Below are 25,637 nucleotides of genomic sequence, written 5' to 3'. Positions count from 1 at the left end.
TAAGAAGCGGTGCCGGACGAGACGAAATATACGTTTCTAAATGGTATGCATTTCAAGCTATGATGTTCATACAAGACAGAAATCGCGCACGATCTACTGTGTCTACAGAGGATCGTCCTCGTTCGAGCATATCAAGTGATGTAAGTACATGTACACAAAGCAACGGTAATAAGTATACACCCAACATAACTATAACTATGCAATACCTTTACATGTGTGGGTAATTTTATAATAATGTGCATAAAAACAAACGTAATAGCCAAACGCCTATTACGCACACATTGGTAAATACTATAATTTTTGTGTCGGTATACGTATTTTTATAATTTAATACATGGGTAAGGTTAATAATAATTACAATCGATGATATCAATAAACATTTTCACTTAAACAGACGTAGTGCTCGTGGACGAGTGGTTAATGAACCAGTTTCAAACATCGTTTACGACAATGTGGGTTCGAATCTAGCCAAAAGTATTCATTTTCTTTATTTACTATGTTGTTTTTCTTTGTTTTGTTATGTTTGTTTTTGTTTTCTGTATAATAAAATCAAAGTATGAATGAAACAGATTCTGAATAAAACAACATTATTTTTTATTGTAAATAATTTATTATTTATGTGTTATTATGTCCAATAAATAAAAAAACATGAAAAATTTGGATGAAAAAATATCGTGGGGCAATTATTTAATACAGACACGTTTAACATTCACAATCTATAGCAATTTAAATTTAATTAAGCTAATACGAGTGGTGAAATGAATCAACATGTTAAATGGAAAGAAATTATGACAATTTCCAACAGCATAACAATAACATCACTTCACCGTCTCCTTTAGACTTTCGATATTCCTAGTAATAGACAAAAAATCAAATTGCGATAACGTGTGTATGCAGTTATTATTAAAATTTGTTTTTGTTCACATTGCTAAACAATTATGAATGTTATGTCTGTATAAATAAGGTTTACAATTACTAAGTAAAATAAATTCAACTGATACACTTATGATTCCACTAGTTAAAGTAATTCGTTCACTATAATCACACCTATTAGGCCGCACACATTTTTACACCATTTAATTTTACCTTTATCCAAATAATCAAATGTATATTTAGTAAAATTACAACATTATTTTCAAAATTAAGATCAAACTAGTAGATTGTAATTGGTTTTGTTTTATCGATGAGCTATTATAGATTTGTAATTGTTACGTTCAGCGCTGACTTGCTGCAACGTAAAACAGCAGAATGAAGGTGATATCACAGATTGCAGCATAGGCGCGTGTTGTTACGCGTGTGGAGAAGAAAGCATTGGAAGTAATCCGAATCAACCTTGCGTTTGAGCACAATGCCGTGGTGGCTAAACGAAGAATTCATCTCCGGATTTACTTATTTCACGTCGTTAGCGTGATTCTATATCTCATGTTTCCAGAATATCCATATCAGCCGATCCATAACTGCATTTCTTATTTCTCCTCTGTGGATACAAAATAAATGAGTCAATTATATAATAATCATTTGGTCTATATGATAAAAATAACTTTGTATATTTAGATACTTAGGTTGTTATAAATACACTTATAAATAACTTGAGTTAAATTAATTTATTTATAAACATAAAACTCTAATAATAGATAAGCATAAAAAGTGAAGAACAAAGAATAAAATTAAAATAGTAATTTGTATAGGTAAAGAATACTCACCAATATTCTTAATCGCCTTACAATATCAAATAATTTATATGTTCTTCTTCCGCAAAACATCGACTATGTTATGTTTATATGTTTAACTTTAACTTTGTATGGATAGATATAAATTAAGTTAAACACGACTAAGAGTTGTGGATAATTATTAATAAATACTCGTAGACTGACAACTAAGAATACAAACTTTTTATCATGTGGGTTGTGTGAGAAAAATATTGCGGATTGTCGGTAGTTACTTCATAAACGGGCCAAATAAAATAACCCGAGAGTTCCGTGGTTGCTTCAAACATTGTAAATTTTTACTTAGTTATTGAAACATTAGAAAATTTGCATTCAATAATGTTTAAAAAATATTACAAAAAGAACGCGATGCTGGGATCGAACCCGCATCTCATCAGTATATCCGCAAGCGATAACCATTGCGCCATACGTGCAATTGAAGGGACAACCTAAATATCGTATCTCATTCAATAACATAAAAAATGATGAGAAGATATTATATTTATATGGGTATAATTTTGTAACTCGATCGTTCATTATTTGATTTATTCAATGTTTGTTACGTATTGTTTTTATGTTTACCCTTGTTTTTATTTATATTTCTTTAATGAATTAATACGTATACCCTCACGAAAATGATATTTAGTATAAGTGTATGCGTGATGAAACTGTGTGCGTAATAGGCGTTTGGCTATTACGTTTGTTTTTATGCACATTACTATAAAATTACCCACACATGTAAAGGTATTGCATAGCTATAGTTATGTTGGCTGTATACCGATTAATGTTGCTCGGTGTACATACATGTTTATATTTTTTACGGCAAATATGTTTAAGTTTAATCTGCAATTAAACAATTAGCTATACTGAACTTTTGTAGATCTTACAAAATAAAAGTATAATATTAAACACATTAAAACATTTTCCAGTATAGTACTCGTTTACACCAATAGATGGACTAAATTAACAGTTGCAAAAGGTGTTTTTTTCAATTGTCAACTATTGGTGTAAACGTGTTGTAATTAAAATAATAATACAATTTTACAAGTACATAGAGGAAAGTCACCAAATATGAAATAGTATCCTATTATGGAATACCTTCATTTCTCTAAGACTATTAGTATGAAACACAACAATCGACCATCTTCTGTTTCATTCGGTCTACTAACTATCGCACTCACACCATCGAGTCAGTTGCGCGAACGCTTCACGTGTGGCAGGCGTGTTTTGTTTTGTTGTCGTGCAGAAAATTTTAAAGGTAAGTAATAAATGAGTATTACTAGCTGTTATGTTTGTATACATAAGTGTTTTACTATTTAGCCTCTTGTATGTTAAAATACCGGCCCCCGGTATAAACACATTTTCGCCGCAAATGTTGACATACCGGGGGCCGGTATGGGTAAGTGTGTTCTCATAATCGCTCTAAAGCACGTCATTGTATATACCCTACCCTTTCTAACACATTACAAATGCATAAAGAAGAAACAGGCTGACTAGTGAATCCAAATTTCGCGCAGCTCTAGTGAAAAAAATATAAACAAGAGTCAGTCAAAACCGCGCCATCGCCCAGGTGACATTATTTTTTTTATATTAGTGTAAACTTGTGTGTTATCCGAAGTGACTAGCTGATTAATAGAAAAAACGATGGAAGGGTAAGTAATTATTGATTATGTATACTAATTATATAATAGTTCTGTTTATTTTCACTAAAAATCGGTATGTAACTCAGCATGTTCAATGTCGAATACGTGACGATGATTTTATTGTCGTCATATTTCAACCAAAAATGGATGAAAAGGCAAGTTGATGTTAGATCTAAGACGTAAATATAATTAGTTTTGATATATTTCATAGGTAGTATAATATTTCTTTCAAAAACGTGAAAATTTGTAATGAAAATAAGAGTTCAATAGTCTCATACCGGGAGCCGGTTACGTCAACAGCATATATGTTTGACCTTTATGGCAGCCAGGGCAGGGGCCGTGTTCGCACGCGCGGCGGTCGTGGTAGTGGTCTTGGTGCTGGTACTGCTGGTCTTGGTGCTCATAGGCCCTCAGTTTCTGACTCGTAATATTGCTTTTTAGTTTTACTTACAAAATGCTTATAAATATTTTTAATAATGAATAAAGTATTTTAAACAGTTAATTTATATTTCAGTGTAACTAGTGGATCGTTGCAGAGCTATAACGAGGTTCTTGCTATGGAAAGGCCACTCCATGAAAGCAGGAGGAGGGAGCTGCCGTCAGTGAGGACAGTACCTGAAGGGTAAATTAATGTTAATTTATTATAGTTTATTCTATAACAAGTGTTTCATTATTCTGGTATATGGTAATAAAATTAACACTTTTTTGTAGATATCAATCCTTATGGTCGTCCATACAAGAAATGGTGCTCCCCTCCCCCTCCACGAGTCAAGAGTTTCCGATGTGCTCGGCTCCACCGTCTCCCGCTCTGTAAGTATACTGTTATTTTTTAATTTTCAAATGCAATTAGTTAACTACCGCAACAATTAACATCGAATACTTATATTTACAGGTATGTTGAATGTGGTGGGAGCGGGCAGTCAACTCCTCGAACTACCGCTGTAAAGAGAACCGCGTAAGTTTTCATTTTATTTTATTTGTTTCTTAAGTTTTATTTTATGAAACAAGAAAAAATATTTACATCTTTTTGTTGTTATAGAAATAATGACTCTACTGGAAAGGGCGAGGAGGTTCCGGCTTCGAGGCGATGCTTGTAAGTTCAAAAATGAGCAAAATTATATATTTAGTTATTATGATACTGGTACTAATTTTCTTATTTTCTAAGGATTCCTCAAGTCGGGGCTTCATCTTCATCGTCAGCCGTCAGGGCTCGTCCTTTGAGGGACGAGGAAATGGTCCAAATTTTGAATCATGGTAAATGAATATTTTTCTGAGACCTATCTTTTAGTAGTACCTACTTATATGTAAGATTATATATATATATATATATATATATATATATATATATATATATATATACACTCGCGAGCAACCAAATCGACTCAACCTACATGTGCGCATTCGTAGATGTTTTCTTAAAAAAATACTGAATTGTTTTTAAATTCCGATATACCATTAGAAAGCTTACAACTTCAGCTTTAAATTGGTACCATTATTATAAAAATTGTATCAGCACTTTTTAAAATATTTAACTTAATTCAGCGGACAAGAGTTTGCTCACTACGACACCAACAAGTTATAACACAAACTACCCCTATAAAACCTCCACATTAAGGTTAACTTTATCTGTGGCTTATCGAAAGTTGATCATACACATCTCCGTAAAAACGCTTCATTTTATTTCCAAAAATTATGGATAGGACACCAGAAGAAGCCGCTCAACTCGTTGCTCTACTGGAACAAGGACTTAGTCAGCGAAGAGTTGGTGCTCCGCTGAGTTTGAGCCAATCTGCAGTATCAATAGTGTACAGAAGGTATCAAGATACTGGTGCCTACAATCGAAGACCAAGAATAAGCCGCCACCGGTCCACCTCGGAGAGAGACGACCGTTTTATTATTTCAACTTCACTACGAAATCGTCACTTGACCGGTGTCGATGTTCAACAGGAACTCAGTAGAGTTTGAGGAGTGGCTGTCAGCGAGTGGACAGTACGAAAACGGTTGGAGGAAGCCAATCTCACCTCTAAACGGCCTGCCACAGGCCCGAAATTGACGACACGCCATCGGCAAGCGCGCCTTCAATTTGCCCGAGAACACCTCGATGTAACAATGAACTGGCCAGCGGAATACGAACAATGGACTGGCCAGCGCTTAGCCCGGACATGAATCCAATTGAACACTTGTGGGACGACTACCGTGCAGACACATTCTGCATTCGTCAGTAAATAAGACTGGCCTCCATTGGTCCATGCTCCAATCGAGTTGTTCTCGGGCAAATTGAAGGCGCGCTTGCCGATGGCGGGTCGTCAATTTCGGGCCTGTGGCAGGCCGTTTAGGGGTGAGGTTGGCTTCCTCCAACCGTCTTCGTACTGTCCACTCGCTGACAGCCACTCCTCGAACTCTTCTGAGTTCCTGTTGAACATCGACACCGGTCAAGTGACGATTTCGTAGTGAAGTTGAAATAATAAAACGGTCGTCTCTCTCCGAGGTGGACCGGTGGCGGCTTATTCTTGGTCTTCGATTGTAGGCACCAGTATCTTGATACCTTCTGTACACTATTGATACTGCAGATTGGCTCAAACTCAGCGGAGCACCAACTCTTCGCTGACTAAGTCCTTGTTCCAGTAGAGCAACGAGTTGAGCGGCTTCTTCTGGTGTCCTATCCATAATTTTTGGAAATAAAATGAAGCGTTTTTACGGAGATGTGTATGATCAACTTTCGATAAGCCACAGATAAAGTTAACCTTAATGTGGAGCTTTTATAGGGGTAGTTTGTGTTATAACTTGTTGGTGTCGTAGTGAGCAAATACTCTTGTCCGCTGAATTAAGTTAAATATTTTAAAAAAGTGCTAATACAATTTTTATAATAATGGTACCAATTTAAAGCTGAAGTTGTAAGCTTTCTAATGGTATATCGGAATTTAAAAACAATTCAGTATTTTTTTAAGAAAACATCTACGAATGCGCACATGTAGGTTGAGTCGATTTGGTTGCTCGCGAGTGTATATATATATACATATACAGGAAAATTTTTTTTGGGGTGGCAAAATTTTCATATCTCATTCTATATTATTCTCGTTCATATATTTTCTATCCCGCTCAATTGCTCGTGGGTACTGGCGGTCGCCATGCCAACATGACGTCAAAGCGCCCGTGGCGACTGGTAGTCGCCAAGCCGAAAGTTTGTTTTTATCTGCGTTAAGCACTCCATATGTTTGGAGTGGCACCTCGTGCGACGTTTTTATTGGTCAATTTGAGTTCCCCACAACATTTCCTATTGGTTACATGTGGCTGTCATATTTTTTTACTGCGCGATAATAGAGAATGAACTAATGGAAAAAAATAAACATTAGTGTGTGCTGTTCTGTGACAGGATACTTTGCGGGTGAGTACATTTTAATTATTTTTATATAGTTTTCAGTCGAATTTCGTGCTGATTTTTTTTGTAGACTAAGTTAAGATAACAATTAACACATTAAATTAAAAATTACACTACATCACACAACAATTTGGACACTTTTGGAGAACCGAAAAACTCCGTACGAAATTTGCTTGAACTCAGTGCGGTCGAATTCAATTTTCTAGATAAATTTAAGCGTAATTTGACTAAGTTGTGAACTAAATACGACTAAAATAGTTACATTTATTCATCTTGAATGGAATTATCAAAAAAACAATAACAGTTTATGTCAAAATTAAACCAAATTAGCTATTTGTAAAATTGTTCTCTCGAAGCGGCAGTCAAGTACCTACCGATAAGTGGCGACGCGGTAAGGCTGAATACACATTGTGCTTTGAACTGAGTTTTCGATTTTACAGATTACGGACTTTGGATTTTGTTCAATAAATTTAGTATTTGCTGTGGTGTTGTGTTTATAAAAAAACATAATAATAAAAAAAAATATTTTTCTTAATTATTATTTTTATTTTGTTATAATAAATTTTATTTACATAGGTTTACAACGATGTTTATTTTGTATTCAGTTTGTTTTTAGGGTTCCGTACCCAAAGGGTAAAAACGGGACCGCGAGTCAGATTCGCACTTCATTGGTTTAATTAAAAAAAACTAAGTTTGTTGAAAAAAATGAGGAAATAAAAATTAAAATTAAATGCTTTTTGTATAAATAAAATGCTTATTTTTTTTATATGCATGGCAGACGCTTGGTGCTGGTTTGGTGGTTGTTTGGTTTCGTTTAACAAATTATGTCATCTCGTGGTGAAACTGGAGTGCGGGGCCGGGGAAGAGGACGCCGTGGCCGAGGCCGCGGCTGTTATGTCATATCTCAGATTTCATAAGTATGTGTGATTAATATGTAAACATCTCAATATTGTTTAGCCTATCTTTTTGTAAGTTGATTTATATCTTTAAGACCCTTAATTTCATAAGTTGATTTATATTGTTTAGTCTAACTTAAAGGCCCTTAACTTGACTTAACTTAACTTGAACATCTCAATATTATTTAGCCTATCTTAAAAACACTTAATTTTGTAAATTGATATATTGCTTAAGTGTTTCCTTAAGACCCTTAATTTTGTATAAGTGTGTTCGATATTTTGTTTAAGTGTACCCTTAAGACCCTTAATTTTGTATAAGTGTGTACGATTGATTTGCAAACGTTCTCTGTTCCCACGGACTTGTCAAGTGTTTATTTGAATTGTTCCATATATAAACCCGGCCTGTGGCACTGGAATTCATTCCATTCCGAACTCTCGACATCATCGTAAATCCATATATCTTAGACTAGTTCTATTGTAAGATTATTATTAATTATAATTGTGTTAATAAGTAATAAATATATTTTTAAACCTTTTGAGTTGCTTACTGCGTAACAATTTGGCGCAGTCGGTAGGATAGCTTAGGGCAGTCAGACAGGGATAACGTACCTGTTAGGTTGTGAACAAGTGCGGTACCTGAAAGGGTTTTAAACTTCCCTGCCGAACCAGCGATGTCTATCCGCATATTGATTGTTTTACTGTGGTAAGTGGCTCAGATATCTATATTGCTCATATTTTCCCTTATTCCTTAACCTTCCTAAATCATTCTCGTCTTACTTTACCTTAAAATCAATCCACGACAATGACGGATACTAAAGACATTAAGAAACACGAATTAAGCCTAGGTTGTTTACAAAAACTAATTCCCGAATTTGACACATCACAAAATGCTCAAGTCTATCGGTTTATTCGTTCGTGCGATAGTGCATTCCAACTTGCTGCGGTCCATCAAACCACCGCTCTTTTAACGTGCGCGATTAATAAGATCACAGGACCGGGATCATCTGACGTCTATGCGAAACAATTCACTAGATGGGAAGATCTTAAAAACTTTCTCATTCAAAAGTTCTCGCTTGGTAAAACATTAGCCCATTTAAACTTAGAACTCCAATCCTTATTCCAAAAACCCCAGGAGACTGTAACGCAGTTCTTCCACAGGGTAGATCTGTGCAGAAGTAAAATCCTAGAAAAACTAACAACTGAAATAAAAGATCGGACTCTAGAAGGTCGCAAAGCTACCACTGAGGAAACAGCGCTCAGTGTCTTTACAAACGGTATTAATTCAGACATTGGTATGATGCTACGCGTTCGGGGATTCGAATCACTGTCTGATGCAGGGCACTTTGCTACGCAGGAAGAAAAGATTCGTAATATGAATACAGCTAGGCAACAGCTTTTTAGAAATACCCCTGTTGCGAATACGCCTCGACAAATAAGGCAACCTATGTCGGTGCAACCTAGGGCCCCTCCGCAATACACACAAGGAAATATTAATCCAAACTCGCCTAAGACCTGTAATTATTGTAAAAAACCGGGACATTTGATCACTGAATGCCGAAAGCGCGCATATAATAACAGCTTAAAACAGCCGAATCTAACACATCCACCACGCGCGCCATTAATTCAACCACGACCTATTCCCTCGAATACCACGAGAATGGTGAATAATTTAAACTCGCAGGCGGCCGAAGAGTTGGACATGTATTCGGAAACCGCTTCCAACCACATCTACAATGTCCAGACGCCAATGTCGAGTTCCGACATGTCCCATCAAATGGAGAACCTCCAACTAAATTAATTAAGTGTACAAACTCCATCACTGCTAACTCTAGGAATCACGATTTCTTATATCCAGTCCATCGGGGACAACTACGTGATGCCTGTGTTCAAACGGACATAACATGTCTACAACTAAATCATAACTCTATTTCTAACTCAAATTCTAGTTCTAAATCAAACTCTAACTCTAAATCAAACTCAAATTCTAGTTCGAAATCAAACTCTAACTCTAACTCTAAATCAAACTCAAATTCTAGTTCGAAATCAAACTCTAACTCTAACTCTAACTCTAACTCAAACTCAAATTCTAACTCTAACTCTAACTCAAACTCAAATTCTAGTTCGAATTCAAACTCTAACTCTAACTCAAACTCAAATTCTAGTTCGAAATCAAACTCTAACTCTAACTCAAACTCAAATTCTAGTTCGAATTCAAACTCTAACTCTAACTCTAAATCAAATTCAAATTCTAGTTCGAAAGCGAACTCTACCTCTAACTCTAGACCAAATCCTAATTATAATACTAAACGAAAATCTAGACCTAAATCCAAACCTCAGAACAAATCAAAAGAATTCAATTCCAAAGTTACTAAATCTATTACCATTTCAACTTTAAACGTTCCTCCAGAAAATCTGTTACACTGTAGATTCCATATCGAAGGTAAACCTGTCACCTTGTTAATCGACACAGGTGCTGCCATTTCTGTCCTTAACATAGAAAAAATTGGCAATGCACCTCTAGATCAATCGAGTATCGTGTCGATTGTAGGTATATCAGGAAATCAATCCTCCATTCAAAGCTTCGGAAAGGCCCCAATCTCTCTCGACAATTTTCCTAAATTCCAATTCCATATTGCGAATCTCAACATAGAAGCAGACGGTATCTTGGGCAACGATTTCATGAGCCAGTTCAACGTCAGCATCTATGTCCAGTCAAAGACGATGCGCATACGTGATCGTACTTACAAGTTGTTCTATATCGGAGAAAATACATCTGAAAACGCGGACGGTAAACAACACATAGCTCAACGATCCGAAACCGTTATCACTTGTTTTACTGAGGATATTAAAGATGGACCCGCTCTAATCGAAAAACAGCTCATTACTGATGATATTACTATACCTAATGCGTTAGTCACCGTTAAAAATAATATCTTTCTTATTACTTGTGTGAACTCTAGCAACAAGGATAAACTACTATTAACGCCCAAAGTCCATGCAACACAACTGCCTAACATCAATGAATCCATAAATGATGTTCCACTAAATGTAACAAACGTACATGCATTAGGAAACGCACGAATAAGTCTAGATGAACTTATTCGAACAAATCATCTTAACAATGAAGAAAAACAATCCTTATATAACATTATTTCAGAATTTTCGGATATTTTTATTACGGAAAACGAACCCTTGACATTTAGCAACCATACCAAACATACAATTCCAACCACTACAGATATTCCCATTAATACTAAAACATATCGATTTCCTTATGTACATCAACAAGAGGTAAAATCACAAGTTCAAAAAATGTTGGATCAAAACATTATTCAACCTAGTACGTCACCTTGGAGCAGCCCCATTTGGGTTGTCCCAAAGAAATTAGATGCATCAGGGAAACAAAAATGGCGAGTAGTAATTGACTATCGCAAACTAAACGAAGTCACAGTAGGAGATAGTTACCCGCTACCCAACATAACCGATATCCTAGATAAACTAGGGCACTCTGTATACTTTACTACCTTAGATCTTGCGTCAGGTTTTCATCAAATCGAACTCGATCCCAAAGACGTTCCAAAAACCGCTTTTAGTACACCATACGGACACTATGAATTCCTTAGGATGCCTTTTGGCCTCAAAAATGCACCCGCTACATTTCAACGTGCTATGGACAATATCCTTCAAGGTTTACAAGGTGAACGTTGCTTTGTTTATCTAGACGACATCGTAGTGTTTGCATCCAGTCTTCAAGAACATGAACAAAAACTCACAGAAGTCTTTAACAGACTTAGGAAATATGGTCTCAAAGTCCAACCAGATAAATGTGAATTTATGCGAAAAGAAGTAGCTTACCTAGGTCATATAATCTCTAGTGAGGGAGTAAAACCCAACCCTGACAAAGTAAAAGCCGTAAGAGAATTTCCAATTCCTAAATCATGCAAAGATATAAAGTCATTCTTAGGTCTTGCAGGTTATTACCGTAGGTTCATTCCGAACTTCAGTAAAATTACAAAACCCTTAACAAGGCTTCTTAAAAAGGACATTCCATTCATATGGGGTCCTTCTCAGCAAGAGGCATTTGATACATGTAAAGATATTTTAACGACTACGCCTCTCTTACAATATCCTGATTTCAACAAAGAATTCATTCTGACCACCGATGCTTCCATATACGCAATTGGAGCAATACTCTCTCAAGGTCAGATAGGGAAAGATCTACCTATAGCATTTGCTTCACGAACTCTAAATAAAGCAGAATCGAATTATTCTACTATAGAGCGCGAATTACTAGCTATTGTTTGGGCAGTAAAACACTTTCGTCCATACTTGTTCGGAAGAAAATTTAAGATCGTCACTGATCATAAACCATTGACATGGCTTTTTTCTATTAAAGACCCTGGAAGTCGACTAGTTCGATGGAGATTAAAATTAGAAGAGTATGATTACGACATAATATACAAAGCAGGCAAAACGAACACAAATGCTGATGCGCTTTCTCGTCCACCCATAATGAACTCAAACATAATCGACCGTACACAGGATAGCCCTAAATTCCCCGAATCTGAAGATTATCTTCAACTGAACTACGAACATTACGAATTTCTAAAGAATTCAGGACAGTTAAATATCACTAATCCGAAATTAAAAACATCTTCTGACCAACTCTTAGATCCTCGACATAAAGACATTTTCATCCCCTCACCTTGTAATTATCATGACCAGAACGATTTATTTAACGAAGCCATGAGCTTGTGTTCACATGTAGACTCCTATATAAATACAGCAAAATCACTTTATGACGCAGACTTATTAGTCTCGGATAAGAAACAAAATTTGTATTTCTGTTATAATAGACCCAATCATTATGATTTTTGGGATAGCGAAAGTTATTTCAAAGCCTTATTATCCTGTATTCAAAAACATAACCCGTCTCAACTTTACGTCCCTAATTTACAGTACGACCATACCTGTAAATTACTACCTAATGAACAACAACGCATCTCAGCATATTTAGCAGAAACCTACAACTGCGAGATTTACATATGCGAAAATCGTGTCAAATATCCCAAATCAGACGAGATCCCTAATATATTAAAAATGTATCATGATGAACCATTATCAGGACACCGCGGGGTGATCGAAACTCATAGAAAAATCCGCAATGAATTTTACTGGAAGGGAATGACTAACGACATTAAAAATTACATTGACTCATGCCTCGTATGTCAAAGAAATAAAATTCAAAGAAAGACTTTCCAAGCCCCAATGGTCATAACATCCCAATCGACTGAACCCTTCGAACGAGTATCAATCGACCTAGTCTCCTATTCAGAAATTAGCGATAATAATAATAGATATGTCTTAACGTTACAAGACGACCTCACTCGCTATGTTCAAGCGTATCCAATACCCGACAAAGAAGCACTAACTATAGCTAAACAACTACTTCATTTCTGTCAGCACTATGGTGTTCCTAAACGATTTCACTCAGATCAAGGTACAGAGTTTATGAATAATATTATGAAACAATTAATCAAATTCTTTGGATCCAATCACAGTTTTAACACAGCCTATCATCCACAAACAAACGGTGCTCTCGAACGATTTCATGCAACATTACGTGATCATATACGTATGTATCGGAATCGACGCCAGAAAAACTGGGATTCAATAATTCCATTCGCAATTATGTGTCATAATACTTCAGTGAATAGCTCCACAGGATACACTCCTCACGAACTTCTTTTCGGATTTAAACCTCGATCCTTCTATTCAATGAAGCCAATCCCTGATTATTCTGCCTGTGACTATCTAAAAGATTTAAATGAACGTTTAAGAGTTTCTCGTGACACTGCCTTGCAAAATCTCGAAAAAATGAAAGAAAAAGCCAAAGAAAGATATGATAGACAAATTAAAAATACTATCGAATACAAAATAGGTGATAAGGTTATGTTACGCGTACCAAACCCTAACAACTTAGACGCTAAATGGGATGGCCCCTACGACATAATACGTGTAGGTTTCAACGAAAACTACTTAATTAGAAAAGCTGGCAAAAACCAACTAGTACATGCCAACCGAATAAGACCATTTATTAATAATTTAGAATAAGAAATTAGCATTATCATACATTAGTTTAGTTACTATTTCACTTAGAATTTATTCACTTATTTTTAGGGTCTCTCACTATACAACTACCTTAAATAATACTACATCCTTATTGCGAACCTTCCACGACCCAAATTATATTTAAAGTTTAAAAATTTTCTCTCATAAAACTAATTATATAGTATAAGTCTTCATCGTTTATAAAATTTATATTCTCCTTAAAAATAGTATTAAAAATAAACTCAATCGAATCTCTAATTCTAATTCGCACCTTATTAGATTCCGCCTATTTGTCGGCATACGTTTATTCCAATCGTCTAGTATATATCTTGGAATTCCCTCTCGTTCAGAATGAACTCTTCACTCTATACCACCTATATTCCATCCCTATGAAGCACCCAAACTCCTCTTTCCATTCTACAATCCTCCCTGAGCACGTATATCTGGCCACGAACCCTGGTGGACAACATTATGTGTCTACGAGCTCGCTGGACACCTGCAAAACTTTCGCAACAAGAAGAAGCGTCTGCAGGAATCTCGTCGTGTACGATTCCGAAGCTCGTCCAACTTGCGAGATCCAGATCTTGTTCAGCAATTCTAAACAAATCCCGGAGACTTGCACTACGTCAACATTTCCCGCCGAAGTCCAAACATTCCAAACGTTGGACTTTAACAAATGGTTGTACGTCCTAGATCGTCAGATCAGTTGTATACTCCAATGCCACAACCAACTTTCAAACTTCAAATTGCAAGGAGCAGGAGTACTGACGTTGCCCCAAGGCTGCAAACTACATACAGGTTATAGTACCCTGGCGGCCTACCAAGAAGCAGAGGAAAATGTAACAATCCCCATAGTCATCCCAGATATCAGAACAGATGACTGCTATGAGAAAACCCAGAGCATGGACACCCCAAGATTGATTCCCATTACAATCAACGAAACACCGTTGGATTCACTCCGAAGTATACAACACCACCTGGACAGATACTCCGAGGAGTTGAAGAGGATGAAGAAAGCAACCGAGTCTCAATCATTTGTCCAAAGAAACCATTCCAGCTTCATGTGGGTCTACATTAGTATAGCTTTTCTAATTGTCACTTACTTCGTGATTAAACTGTGCAATGGATGCCCAAACACAAGGCGACGACGCACAACACACGGAGGAGGTTGCATAAGAATATTCAACAACTGTTTCGATTATTCATCAAGACGAAGATCGACGCAGGTAGCTATACCTATGAGAGGAATTCACCCACAGACTTCGAGCATCTCCGAAGACGAAGACGAAGACAACATCCGTATCAGACCACCAAGTTCGAATTCCCAAAGATCGGGCGCTAACACCCTATCTTTATTCTAAGGGGGGAGGTGTTATGTCATATCTCAGATTTCATAAGTATGTGTGATTAATATGTAATCATCTCAATATTGTTTAGCCTATCTTTTTGTAAGTTGATTTATATCTTTAAGACCCTTAATTTCATAAGTTGATTTATATTGTTTAGTCTAACTTAAAGGCCCTTAACTTCATAAGTATGTGTGATTAATATGTGAACATCTCAATATTATTTAGCCTATCTTAAAAACACTTAATTTTGTAAATTGATATATTGCTTAAGTGTTTCCTTAAGACCCTTAATTTTGTATAAGTGTGTTCGATATTTTGTTTAAGTGTACCCTTAAGACCCTTAATTTTGTATAAGTGTGTACGATTGATTTGCAAACGTTCTCTGTTCCCACGGACTTGTCAAGTGTTTATTTGAATTGTTCCATATATAAACCCGGCCTGTGGCACTGGAATTCATTCCATTCCGAACTCTCGACATCATCGTAAATCCATATATCTTAGACTAGTTCTATTGTAAGATTATTATTAATTATAATTGTGTTAATAAGTAATAAATATATTTTTAAACCTTTTGAGTTGCTTACTGCGTAACACGGCCGCGGCCGTCCCCTATGCGCCCGCGAGCTTCAGTTTGAGTAATATTTTTTTCAAAATTGGATTTTTTATTTTATTTTTATTCGTCTTTATTCTGTTTATTTTAATTTGCGCCAGCAGCCAACCTGGGCCGTCGGGGTTGCAACCGCAGCGCCCTCCCCAACCTGGGCCGTCGGGGTTGCAGCCGCAGCGCCCTCCCCAACCTGGGCCGTCGGGGTTGCAACCCCAATCTGGACCGCCGCTTACACTTCAGGAAGAGCTTCGTCTGGCGAAGGCCGCGAGGGCTAGGGACGCGCGAAACATGAGCAGGCTGACCCCTACCCAAAAGCAGGCCCTGGCTGTTCTGAAGGACAAAAAGCAGGTGGGCAACTATTTATTGCCCACCGGAGATCTTGCGTTAGTATATTATAGCCTTACACTGTCACCGTATTCTTTAGCAAGATAGACACCATTTTAAAACAATTTCATTTAATTACAGCCCTAAAGGAAAAAAAAAGGGGATAGAAGGGCGATGCTGGCACCCAGCTCTTTTGTTGCCCGGGACGCCGTCTGTGCCTCCCCCACCAAATCCTCGGTATTGGGAAAGTACGTACGGATTTAAGCGTGCAACGTTGTCCACTATTAGAACTTTGTTTCATTCATTTAAATGTTTCAGAATCTTCTCAAGCTGTGGTGGAGACGCAGACAGCGAGCCACTTACGCATCGATGACGTAAGTGGCTGCAGGGAGGAGGACAGTGCAATCGCCTCCACAACCGAGGCCCCACCCTCCGCCGTCACACCCGACGACGCGACTGACGATGAGGATGTCATTGAAGGCACCCCTCCCCGTCCGATTTGTAAGATCAATGCTTTTTAATGCCGAAATTTGTCTTTTTGTTTTAAATTCTAGCAGTTAACAAATTACATTCTTTTCCATTCAGTAATCAGACGACGCGCACGCGCTGTGTCGCCGCAGAGCCATGCCCTAGGCAGAGCAAACGAAAGTCCTTTAGAGAAGTAAGAACCTAAGCTAACTTTAACATGGTCGAGTGAAATCTTCAATATCTTATTGTTAACGGCATACTTTAATTTTCACAGGATGATGAAAATCATTTCAAATCCACCTTCTGTGGCTCAGGAGGTAGAGTTGGGGGGCACACCTTGTAAGTATCACATTACACGCACAATTTTCTTTACAAAATAAGTAAAATTCAACTACACATTGCACAATGTTTCAGCATCAACAATTACAATGAAGACTGGTTCTGGAACGTCGGGCGTGTCTTACAATTTTGGTGAGTTTCAAAATTTAAAAGACGCAGTTTGTCTGGACAAACAGCGTCTTTTAAATTTGATTCAGCAAAAAGTAATGAATACTATTATTTATTCCACAGATATTGGTGTCGACTTGGAGGCCGTTGAGGAGACGGAGGAGGAAGCGCTCGCCGGTACAGAGCGCGCCTATCCAGACGATTCCGTAGCTTTTATCGTCAACGTTCCCGTTGCCGATAAAAACTACATGCTTGTCGACTGCCCTGCCAACGTCGCCATCGACGCGCCCGCCCACCAAGGTGAAGACGTCACCGTTGGCGACAGTGCAAATGCCGGCAGTGATATCGAGCCGGATGACGACGAGCCCCACGGCCCATTACGGCGTCGGGACGTTCATGAATATGACGAGGTCGAAGGAAATCCATTCCTCGAGGACCAGGTTCAAGTCATGAACGCCGCCGATGACGCCTTTCTCCGCACAGCGCCAGACAACGCAGAGTTGCTCCATTTTGACTGGTCGAGTGAAGTGGACAATTTTGAAGGTGTGCGGGAAATATTTTCTGGGCCTAGTGGGCCGACTTTCGACCTGGAGGGTCTTACTCCACTTGACGTGTTCCGTCAAATATGGGATACCAATATTCTTTCTTTGATGGTTCGAGAAACTAACCGTTACGCACAGCATATCATTGACGGGCTCCCCACATCTTCCAGTTCAAGAATGAACCGTTGGGTAGACACCGACGAGGAGGAGATGTGGAGGTTTCTGTGCATATTAATGCTACAATCATTAGTTTATACTCCCGTTGAACGGGAATATTGGTATCCCATACAGGAAAGCGTGAAGTTGGGTTGTGACGACATCATGCCCTACAACCGCTTTATTTTACTCAAACGTTGTCTACACTTTGTAGACAACACAACTTTGGACCCCGTGTCAACCTCCAAACTCCAGAAGGTGATGCCCATTATTCAGCACCTAAACCACAAGTTCGGCTCTTTATACCTGCCCGAGCAAAACGTGGCAATTGACGAGTCGCTCCTTCTATGGAAGGGGCGGCTGTCGTTTGCGCAGTTGATAGCAACGAAAAGAGCACGGGTAGGTATAAAGAGTTACGAGCTTTGTGAATCGCGAACGGGTTACCTCTGGAAGATGGAAATCTACACGGGCAGCGGTCACATTCACGAGCCACAAGAGGCAACGCAAGCGGCTGCAGGACATGATGTCGAGAACGAGCCGGAGAGTGCCACTAGCCAAATAGTGTTCAGCCTTATGCGACCACTATTTGGAAAGGGTCATACTTTAGTGATGGACAATTTTTACAATTCTCCACTTTTGTCGAGAATCCTGAAACTAAAGTATAAGACCGACACTGTTGGCACTCTCAGGCTTAAAAGAGAGTATGTACCCGAATCGTTGAAAGGTAAGACTAAGCAGAACATGAGGACTGGTGAGATCTGCTTCAGTTCTACCAAAGACCTCTGCATCGTCGTTTGGATGGACAGTAACGTAGTATCCATGATTTCGACTTGCCACGGCGTCAAATCCGGAGGTAAGGAGAAATACGGGTACTACAAATACAAGCCCGAGGTTGTGCTTTACTACAATAACACTATGGGAGGCATCGATCATAAAGATCAGATGCTGTCGTCCTACCCCATAGAGCGAGTTAGGAACGTGATATGGTATAAGAAGTTGTTTCGGCGACTCTTAAACGTATCCGTTCATAACTCGTTCGTTATTTATACGCACGGTAATGAAATGAAGTACCGCCACTTCAGGAACACCATAGTGACACAACTTCGGGCAGCCTACCAGCATCCGGCTCCTTCTCGGGCACTTGTAGTACGGCCATCAGGACAGAGGGCGGCAATGCATTTGCCTCAGAAGATCAAAAAGTTACGCTGCAAGCTTTGCTATGCAGCAAAAAAGACGCGCAGCACTGTTTGGCAGTGTTCGACGTGCTTAGTAGCTTTGTGCCTGCCTGATTGCTACAAGGAATATCATGACAAGCTATGCACCGAGTAATGGCACATAACTTGTCATGATATTATGGCCTATGTCGAGGGATTGCAGTGCACTGAATTTTTTAACGTATTTTTTTTAGAGTTTTACAGTTTTTTAGAGTTTTAAGGATTTTTTTTATATTTTACCAAAGTGGTAAAATTTGTGTCTTTGGCGTCCTGCCCTCGTTACTTCTGAAATATGAGAACGATAATTTTATTTATTTTATTTTTTTTATTAGGAAAACAAACAGTTTTATATTAGCACTTAAGTATCTAAACATTATAACTTTTAACCAAATAAAAATGAAACATAATGTAAATTCGAATGTAAACCACCAACGAAAATTGGTTTGAACGAGATCTGATAAGTAGTTTTTTTTTAAAACGTATTAAACCGTAAACCGCAATTTACCTATTATCTGTTTGTGCGGAACCCTTAGTGTAGAGAGTCCGACTTGCCGGTTTATTTTTTTTTATTATAAATGACTAATTAAGAATTATTTGATCCTTTAGCTACCCAATGATACAATTAAATAATTTGTATGTAATTATAGAATTTGAATCCGGTTTCGATCTCACATGTGTATTCGCCCTTAAAATATTCCAAGTTCATAGTCATATTACACTTAAAACGACTTTCTGTTGTTTTTTCTAAACAAAGAATTTATTTTAAACTTTTTTGTGTACGCGGATAGTGTGTCGCGCCTTTATGCCGACCGTTTTGTAATACGTTTTGGCTATGTTTTGTTTATTTTAAGTTAAAAGTGTTTTTTTTTACTTGAAATGTATAAGTGTGATACCTTTTCAGAAAGGTTAATAAATGTTCTTTCTTGTAACATATGTATTTAATCTGTATTATATGTTGTGTAAAACAAAAAATAAACATAAACGTAAACATTTTCAGCATTTGAATAGGAATATTTGTACATTGAGTCATATATTTAAGCACTGGTGCATGCCATATCTATATTTTTTACCTGATTTTTAGAATAATAGTCTGCCTATCTAGGACAATATTTTTTTTTAGATTTTATACTTGTATTTAGGTATCTAAGACCTGTTGATGTTGTCACGAAATCCGCCGCACGGCGGCTAATTATTGGCTGATTTTGGAGGCCTAAAATAAAATAATTTTGTATGGTGAGGTGTATGTTTTTATTTTTTATCTGAATAACTATAATTTAAAGAACATATTTTACATTTAAAAAGCATATGTCATCGCTTTAGATTTTGAGCTATGATTTAATATTTATAAGTCGCGCTGAAAAACGCACTTATTGCTGCTTTCCAAGTCCCCTAGTTAAATATACAAGTCGTATATGCAAAACAAAATAATACATATTGTACCTACATTCAAATTAAATAAGAAAACATATATACAGAAGAATCCGTTTATTATGACTCCGCCTATATTGACCAACCGGTTATTATAACGTAATTGCATGACGAAGTTTGGTTTTCATATAAAATTCCTTATAAAAAAGTCGGATATAATGACTTCCCTTACAGTGACATGCCGCTTTATATGACCCATTTTTAATAAATTATGTCCGGTTATAATGACCGGCACGATTCTTTACCTTCAATAATGTTCGTTAATTCCCGACGACGTTCGGCACGTGCCTAGTTTTTGTTTTGAATCTCAGTGAGTAATTGACATTAAAAGCTGCAGAATTATTATCACGATTTGTCCACAGCAATATTGAAAATGATAATTTGACCATAGCTATGTCTTCTATACACAATAGTGTCTTGTTATTCTATAACAAAAGCAGACAAAAATTACAGATTACTTACAATAAAAAATACACTTGTATGTGTTATTATAATAATCTGCTGATTACGTGCAATTTTGATTTTGATTTAATATGGTCTTACACATATGCAAATATACTATGTTTCTGTATTAAAATACTTAATACATACATATTTACATAAAAAAGATTTTCATTTATACATAACGCTTTGTATGACGTCCGCTTATTATGACGTGTTTGTCAATTCCTTTCGATGTCATTATAAACGGACTCTACTGTACTTTATAGTCTTTTCATAGTAACTTTAGTCATGCCAATAGTTTTTCGCTCTACGCGCCGAATTTCGGCCGCGTGGCTCCGTGCGCGTTGGCACGCCGGACAATATGGCGAGAGATATTTGAAACGGCCCGGGCATATAAGCGGATAACGGCAATACAACACGTTTTCATAATTATCTCAAAAAAAAAATTTTAATATTTTTTTATCTTATCCCACATTGAAATAAATAAATCGGAGACATAATTTTGACAATGAGCGCGCGCAGGCAGCAGCGCGGGGCGCGGGTGGCGCGGGGGGAGGCGTGCGGCGCGCCCGCCGATGCGTCATCGCCAGGCGCCAGTCCGTCTCAGGCGCATTCGGGATAAACAGGTGTCGTTTCCTTGTTCCGCGCGAGCGCTTCCGCCACCCGCGCCGCACGCGCCTTCGTAACGTGACGAGTTCCGAATTCAGTGTAGGTAGTGTGTGTGTGTTATTTACATCAAAATAAGACAAAACAATGTCGCGACAACCTCAATACACGAATCGTGAATATTATGAAATGGTGCGAGTGTATCTACTCTCCAATGAGAGCCTTCTAGCAGCTCGAAGGCTTTATGAAAGAGAGAGTATTCCTCGAATGCGAGCTCAGGGCATACTCAATCCCACAGTCCCTACTAGAAGGACTATTTTAGCAGCGAACCAAAGACTACTGGATCACGGCCAGTTCACGACGCCCAATCATGCTCAAGGTTCTGGCAGACCTCGATTGGCGGTCGACATCGAGGACTCGATATTTGAGTTCTTTGAACGCGACCCACGGGCCAGTACCTATGACGCAGCACGTCGCTTTGGTGTGAGCCACAGTGTGGAAGCTTCTAAATGCAGCCGGGCTGCACCCATATCACTTTCAGCCGGTACAACAACTGCACGACCCCGACCCGGTACCACGTCGAGCCCTATGCGAGTGGCTTCTAAGTCACCCTAATGTCAACATACTCTGGACGGATGAAGCTTTGTTTACACGAGTAGGGCTGTATAACATACACAATGAACATTGGTGGGCGTTTAATAATCCCCATTTAGTAAGAGAAACTCATCACCAAGTGCGCTTTAGTGCGAACGTCTGGGCGGGAATAATTAATAATAAAATAATTGGTCCCGTTTTCATCGACGGCCCACTGACTGGACAAAGGTATTTAGAAATGATAAGTACCACTATTGAAAGTTTAATAGAAGACGTCCCACTGGGCTATTTAAATAATTTTTATTACCAGCACGACGGCGCTCCGCCACATTATGCGGCAAGTGTGCGCGATTATTTAAATAATAAATACGGAGAGAACTGGATAGGCCGCGGTGGACCGATCCCGTGGCCGGCTAGGTCACCGGATCTTACTCCCTGTGATTTTTATCTCTGGGGCGAGGTAAAACGCCGGGTGTACGTCGAAGAGGCCCAAAGTCTCGAAGATTTAAAAACGAAAATAATAGACGCGTTTAATTATGTGAAAAATGACACTAACGTTTTAAATAAACTGAAAGACAATTTACGCAAACGTGCACGATTATGCCTAGAACAAAACGGACTTCATTTTGAACAATTATTAAAGTATACCTAGTGATTAGTGATAGTGGAAAGGACACAATTTTAACTTGTAAGTAAAACAATCTTAATCGAATATTATTGTAAATACTTAGTTGATTCCAATTTTTTAAATACGCCTTAATGCAGAAAGTAAGCATGCTTAATGTCTATCGTAGTTTATTTATTTTTTTTACTAATCTCGGATAATTCGTGTAGGTATTTCATGTATTATGTAATAAACTAAATTTAATGATAGGTACCTACTTGCCTACTTTTTGCATTTTGAAGGTCCTAAGCCCTACAAAGTATGAAGGGAAAATTGGATTTAATACCTTAAAGAAAACTAAACACTAAACTAGCTACTTGTAGGCTTTAGCGGTCAGTCGCCGCGTGCTGTAGGTACGGCACGCGGTCGCCACTACTACGCGGTAAACAACGGCCGCACGGCGCGCGCCACACTCATTGATAACCGAGCGTACGACCATAAATCATGTTTTGCTTGGATAATCTTTCACCGGTCATAACTTTAGTTTTTTGTACTGAACGTAACAAAAAGAAAAAATACGTGTTTGTTAAATTTGCTTAATGAATAACATATTAAAAAATTGCCACACCAAAAAAAATTTTCCTGTATATATCTGTTTACATAGGTAAAACAGACTACAGTATATTATTATTATTTATACAGGCAGTGAAGATGATGCTGACAGCGCTGATGAAGATGAAGATTTAGTTCAGCCAGTGCATCTGCCGAGGAGAGCTGAAAGACTTTTTATGTCTGAGGAAGACACTGAGGTGTCACCGATAAACGCTGCTATAGGCTTTGAGTGGCCACCTCAACTTCCCTCCGGCTTGCAGCCCCAACCTAGCGCCCAGCCCGTGCCCGAACCCAACGCCGAGCCTGAACCCAGTGCCGACCCCGAAGCCAGCGCCGACCCCGAAGCCAGCGCCGAGCCATACGATAAGTTTGATTTTAAGTGGAGAGGTTTTTCAGAACCTCAAATTCCTCCTGAATTGAGAAAGGAACCATTCTCCGAAATTAATTGTGGCCCCACTGTTCCATTGTCGAGCCCATATGAGGCATTTACTGCTATATGGGATCGCCAAATAATGGAGCACATAGCAATGGAAACAAATCGATATGCTCAACAAGAGGTAACGGCCATGATTCATCAGGGGCTACTTTTACCAAGCAGCCGTATCACGCGATGGCGGGATACAAATCCAGATGAGCTGTACGTGTATTTCGCAATACTCCTAGCGACTGGGATTATTGTGAAATCACGTGCAGACTCGTACTGGAATACAGCCCAGGATTTACTATCTTCTCCTGGGTTTTCAGCAACGATGAGTTTTGACCGATACTTCTTGCTCTCCAAATGTCTTCACTTTTCCAATAATGATGACTGCAACCCACACACAATGACGCGATCGGAGGCGAAGCTGTTTAAGGTGCGTCCTATTATAGACCATCTTAACCAGCGGTTCCAACAGTTATACATTTTATCGGAAAATATAGCATTAGATGAAAGTCTGACACAGTGGAAGGGTTGGTTGGACATTAATCAGTTCATCCGAAACAAAGCAGCCACAGTAGGAATCAAAACCTACGAGGTTTGTGAGTCGCAGTCTGGATATTTGTGGCGGTTTGAAGTACACGTAGGGCATGACGAATCTCCACAAGATAGTCCTTTGTCTGGGGTTGTGCCGGCACTTGTGCTTAAACTTCTCAATGGTCTTGAGCACAAGGGCCACACGGTTTGGATGGACAATTTCTATAACTCTCCTGCGCTTGCGCGAGAGTTAAAGGTACGGGGATTCGACTGTGTCGGAACCCTTCGTTTGAACCGTCAGTTTGTTCCCACTGAACTGACCAATCTCACCAAAGGAGCTTTGGCTGTAGGCCAAGTTCGTGGCTGCACTTCAGGCGATGTGGATCTGGTGGTATGGCGAGATAAGAACCTCGTTTCTCTTATCTCGACGTACCATGGGTTAGCAACGGTGAAGTGTGGCGACGTACTAAAGCCCTCTATAGTACCGGACTATAATGTGTGCATGGGTGGTGTTGATCGCAAAGATCAAATGATCGCAATGTACCCAATAGAAAGGCGGCGGAATCGGGTGTGGTATAAGAAGTTTTTCAGACGTTTATTAAATGTTAGTGTCCTGAATGCATTCATCCTCCTCCGCACACAGCGACCTCTTACCCACCGAAACTTCCGCGAAACTTTGGTAAGGGAATTATCATCGACCATCCCCCGTCCCTATGCCGGCGGCCATGACAGCGCGCGAGCAAGCCGCGTCGCTGAGGCCCCGCCAACCGCCACTCCACCATCCAGCGCGCACGCGACCACACGCGCTGTCATAAACCAAACATTTTGTAATAATTGTAGCTAACGTTTTCTTATAATTCTAACTTGTAATCTAATACGTAATTAAACTCATCTTGGATAATCGTAATCAAGAGTTTTAATTATTCAACATAAACACACGTTCTGTTGGAACCCAACGATGTTTTTATCCTGGATCGTGGATTTCGAGACAGCCTTGGCGATATTGAAGCTTGTGGATATGAATACCACGTTCCACCTTCAAAGGACAGAGAAGAATATCAATTAACTACCGCACAAGCAAACGAATCCCGAAAGGTGACCATGTGCCGGTGGGTGGTGGAAGTGGTTAACGGTAGATTCAAGCGAGATTTCAAACTGTTCCGCCAAAAATATTTTAATAATGCGTTGATGCATTTCTTTAACGATTTTAAAATCGCTGCCGCCATTATGAACCACTTCCATGCACCCATCGATAACAACCAATACGCTGATATGTTTGTAGAAGAAATAAGGAGGAAGATTGATACACCCAATATTCTATATAATTACGTAGAAACGAAACGACTGAACAATAGAAGAGCAGACTTTGTGCGTCTAGAAGCAAATGATGTACAGTTCCCACAATACACCGAAGAGCAGGTTATTTTGTTGGCTTTAGGTACCTACCAAGTAAAGCTTGCACGATCGTACTGCAGTGAGCACCTTCAAAATGGAGTGTACACCATTGAAGTATACAGGCAAAATGCTTTAGAAGACTTGCCTGATTTTGGTT

At 38.6% G+C, this 25,637-nt stretch overlaps 1 protein-coding gene across 14 annotated transcripts; it reads left to right on the top strand.

Moving 5' to 3' along the window:
- Window positions 1-250: 250 nt before the first annotated feature.
- LOC118276120 (piggyBac transposable element-derived protein 4) lies at window positions 251-24,992 on the top strand. Of its 14 annotated transcripts, XM_050696290.1 has the most exons (11): window positions 3,682-4,159; window positions 4,242-4,304; window positions 4,389-4,442; window positions 4,515-4,603; window positions 15,796-16,074; window positions 16,157-16,263; window positions 16,334-16,516; window positions 16,601-16,676; window positions 16,758-16,822; window positions 16,898-16,954; window positions 17,054-20,079. In XM_050696290.1, exons 3-11 carry the CDS (start codon window positions 4,437-4,439, stop codon window positions 18,955-18,957), a joined length of 2,766 nt encoding a protein of 921 aa, XP_050552247.1. In that variant the 5' UTR covers window positions 3,682-4,159; window positions 4,242-4,304; window positions 4,389-4,436; the 3' UTR covers window positions 18,958-20,079. The 14 variants fall into 14 exon arrangements, with proteins under 14 accessions (XP_035443424.2, XP_050552247.1, XP_050552241.1 ...); XM_050696284.1 differs by having other exon boundaries at window positions 4,389-4,603; XM_050696291.1 differs by having other exon boundaries at window positions 3,682-4,304; window positions 15,799-16,074.
- The last annotated feature ends 645 nt before the right edge of the window (window positions 24,993-25,637 follow it).

The sequence above is a fragment of the Spodoptera frugiperda genome, chromosome 10, assembly GCF_023101765.2.
Source record: "Spodoptera frugiperda isolate SF20-4 chromosome 10, AGI-APGP_CSIRO_Sfru_2.0, whole genome shotgun sequence".
NCBI classification, from domain to species: domain Eukaryota; kingdom Metazoa; phylum Arthropoda; class Insecta; order Lepidoptera; family Noctuidae; genus Spodoptera; species Spodoptera frugiperda.
The sequence above is the reverse complement of the archived record's forward strand: the minus strand, read 5'-3'. Positions and strand labels throughout refer to the sequence as shown.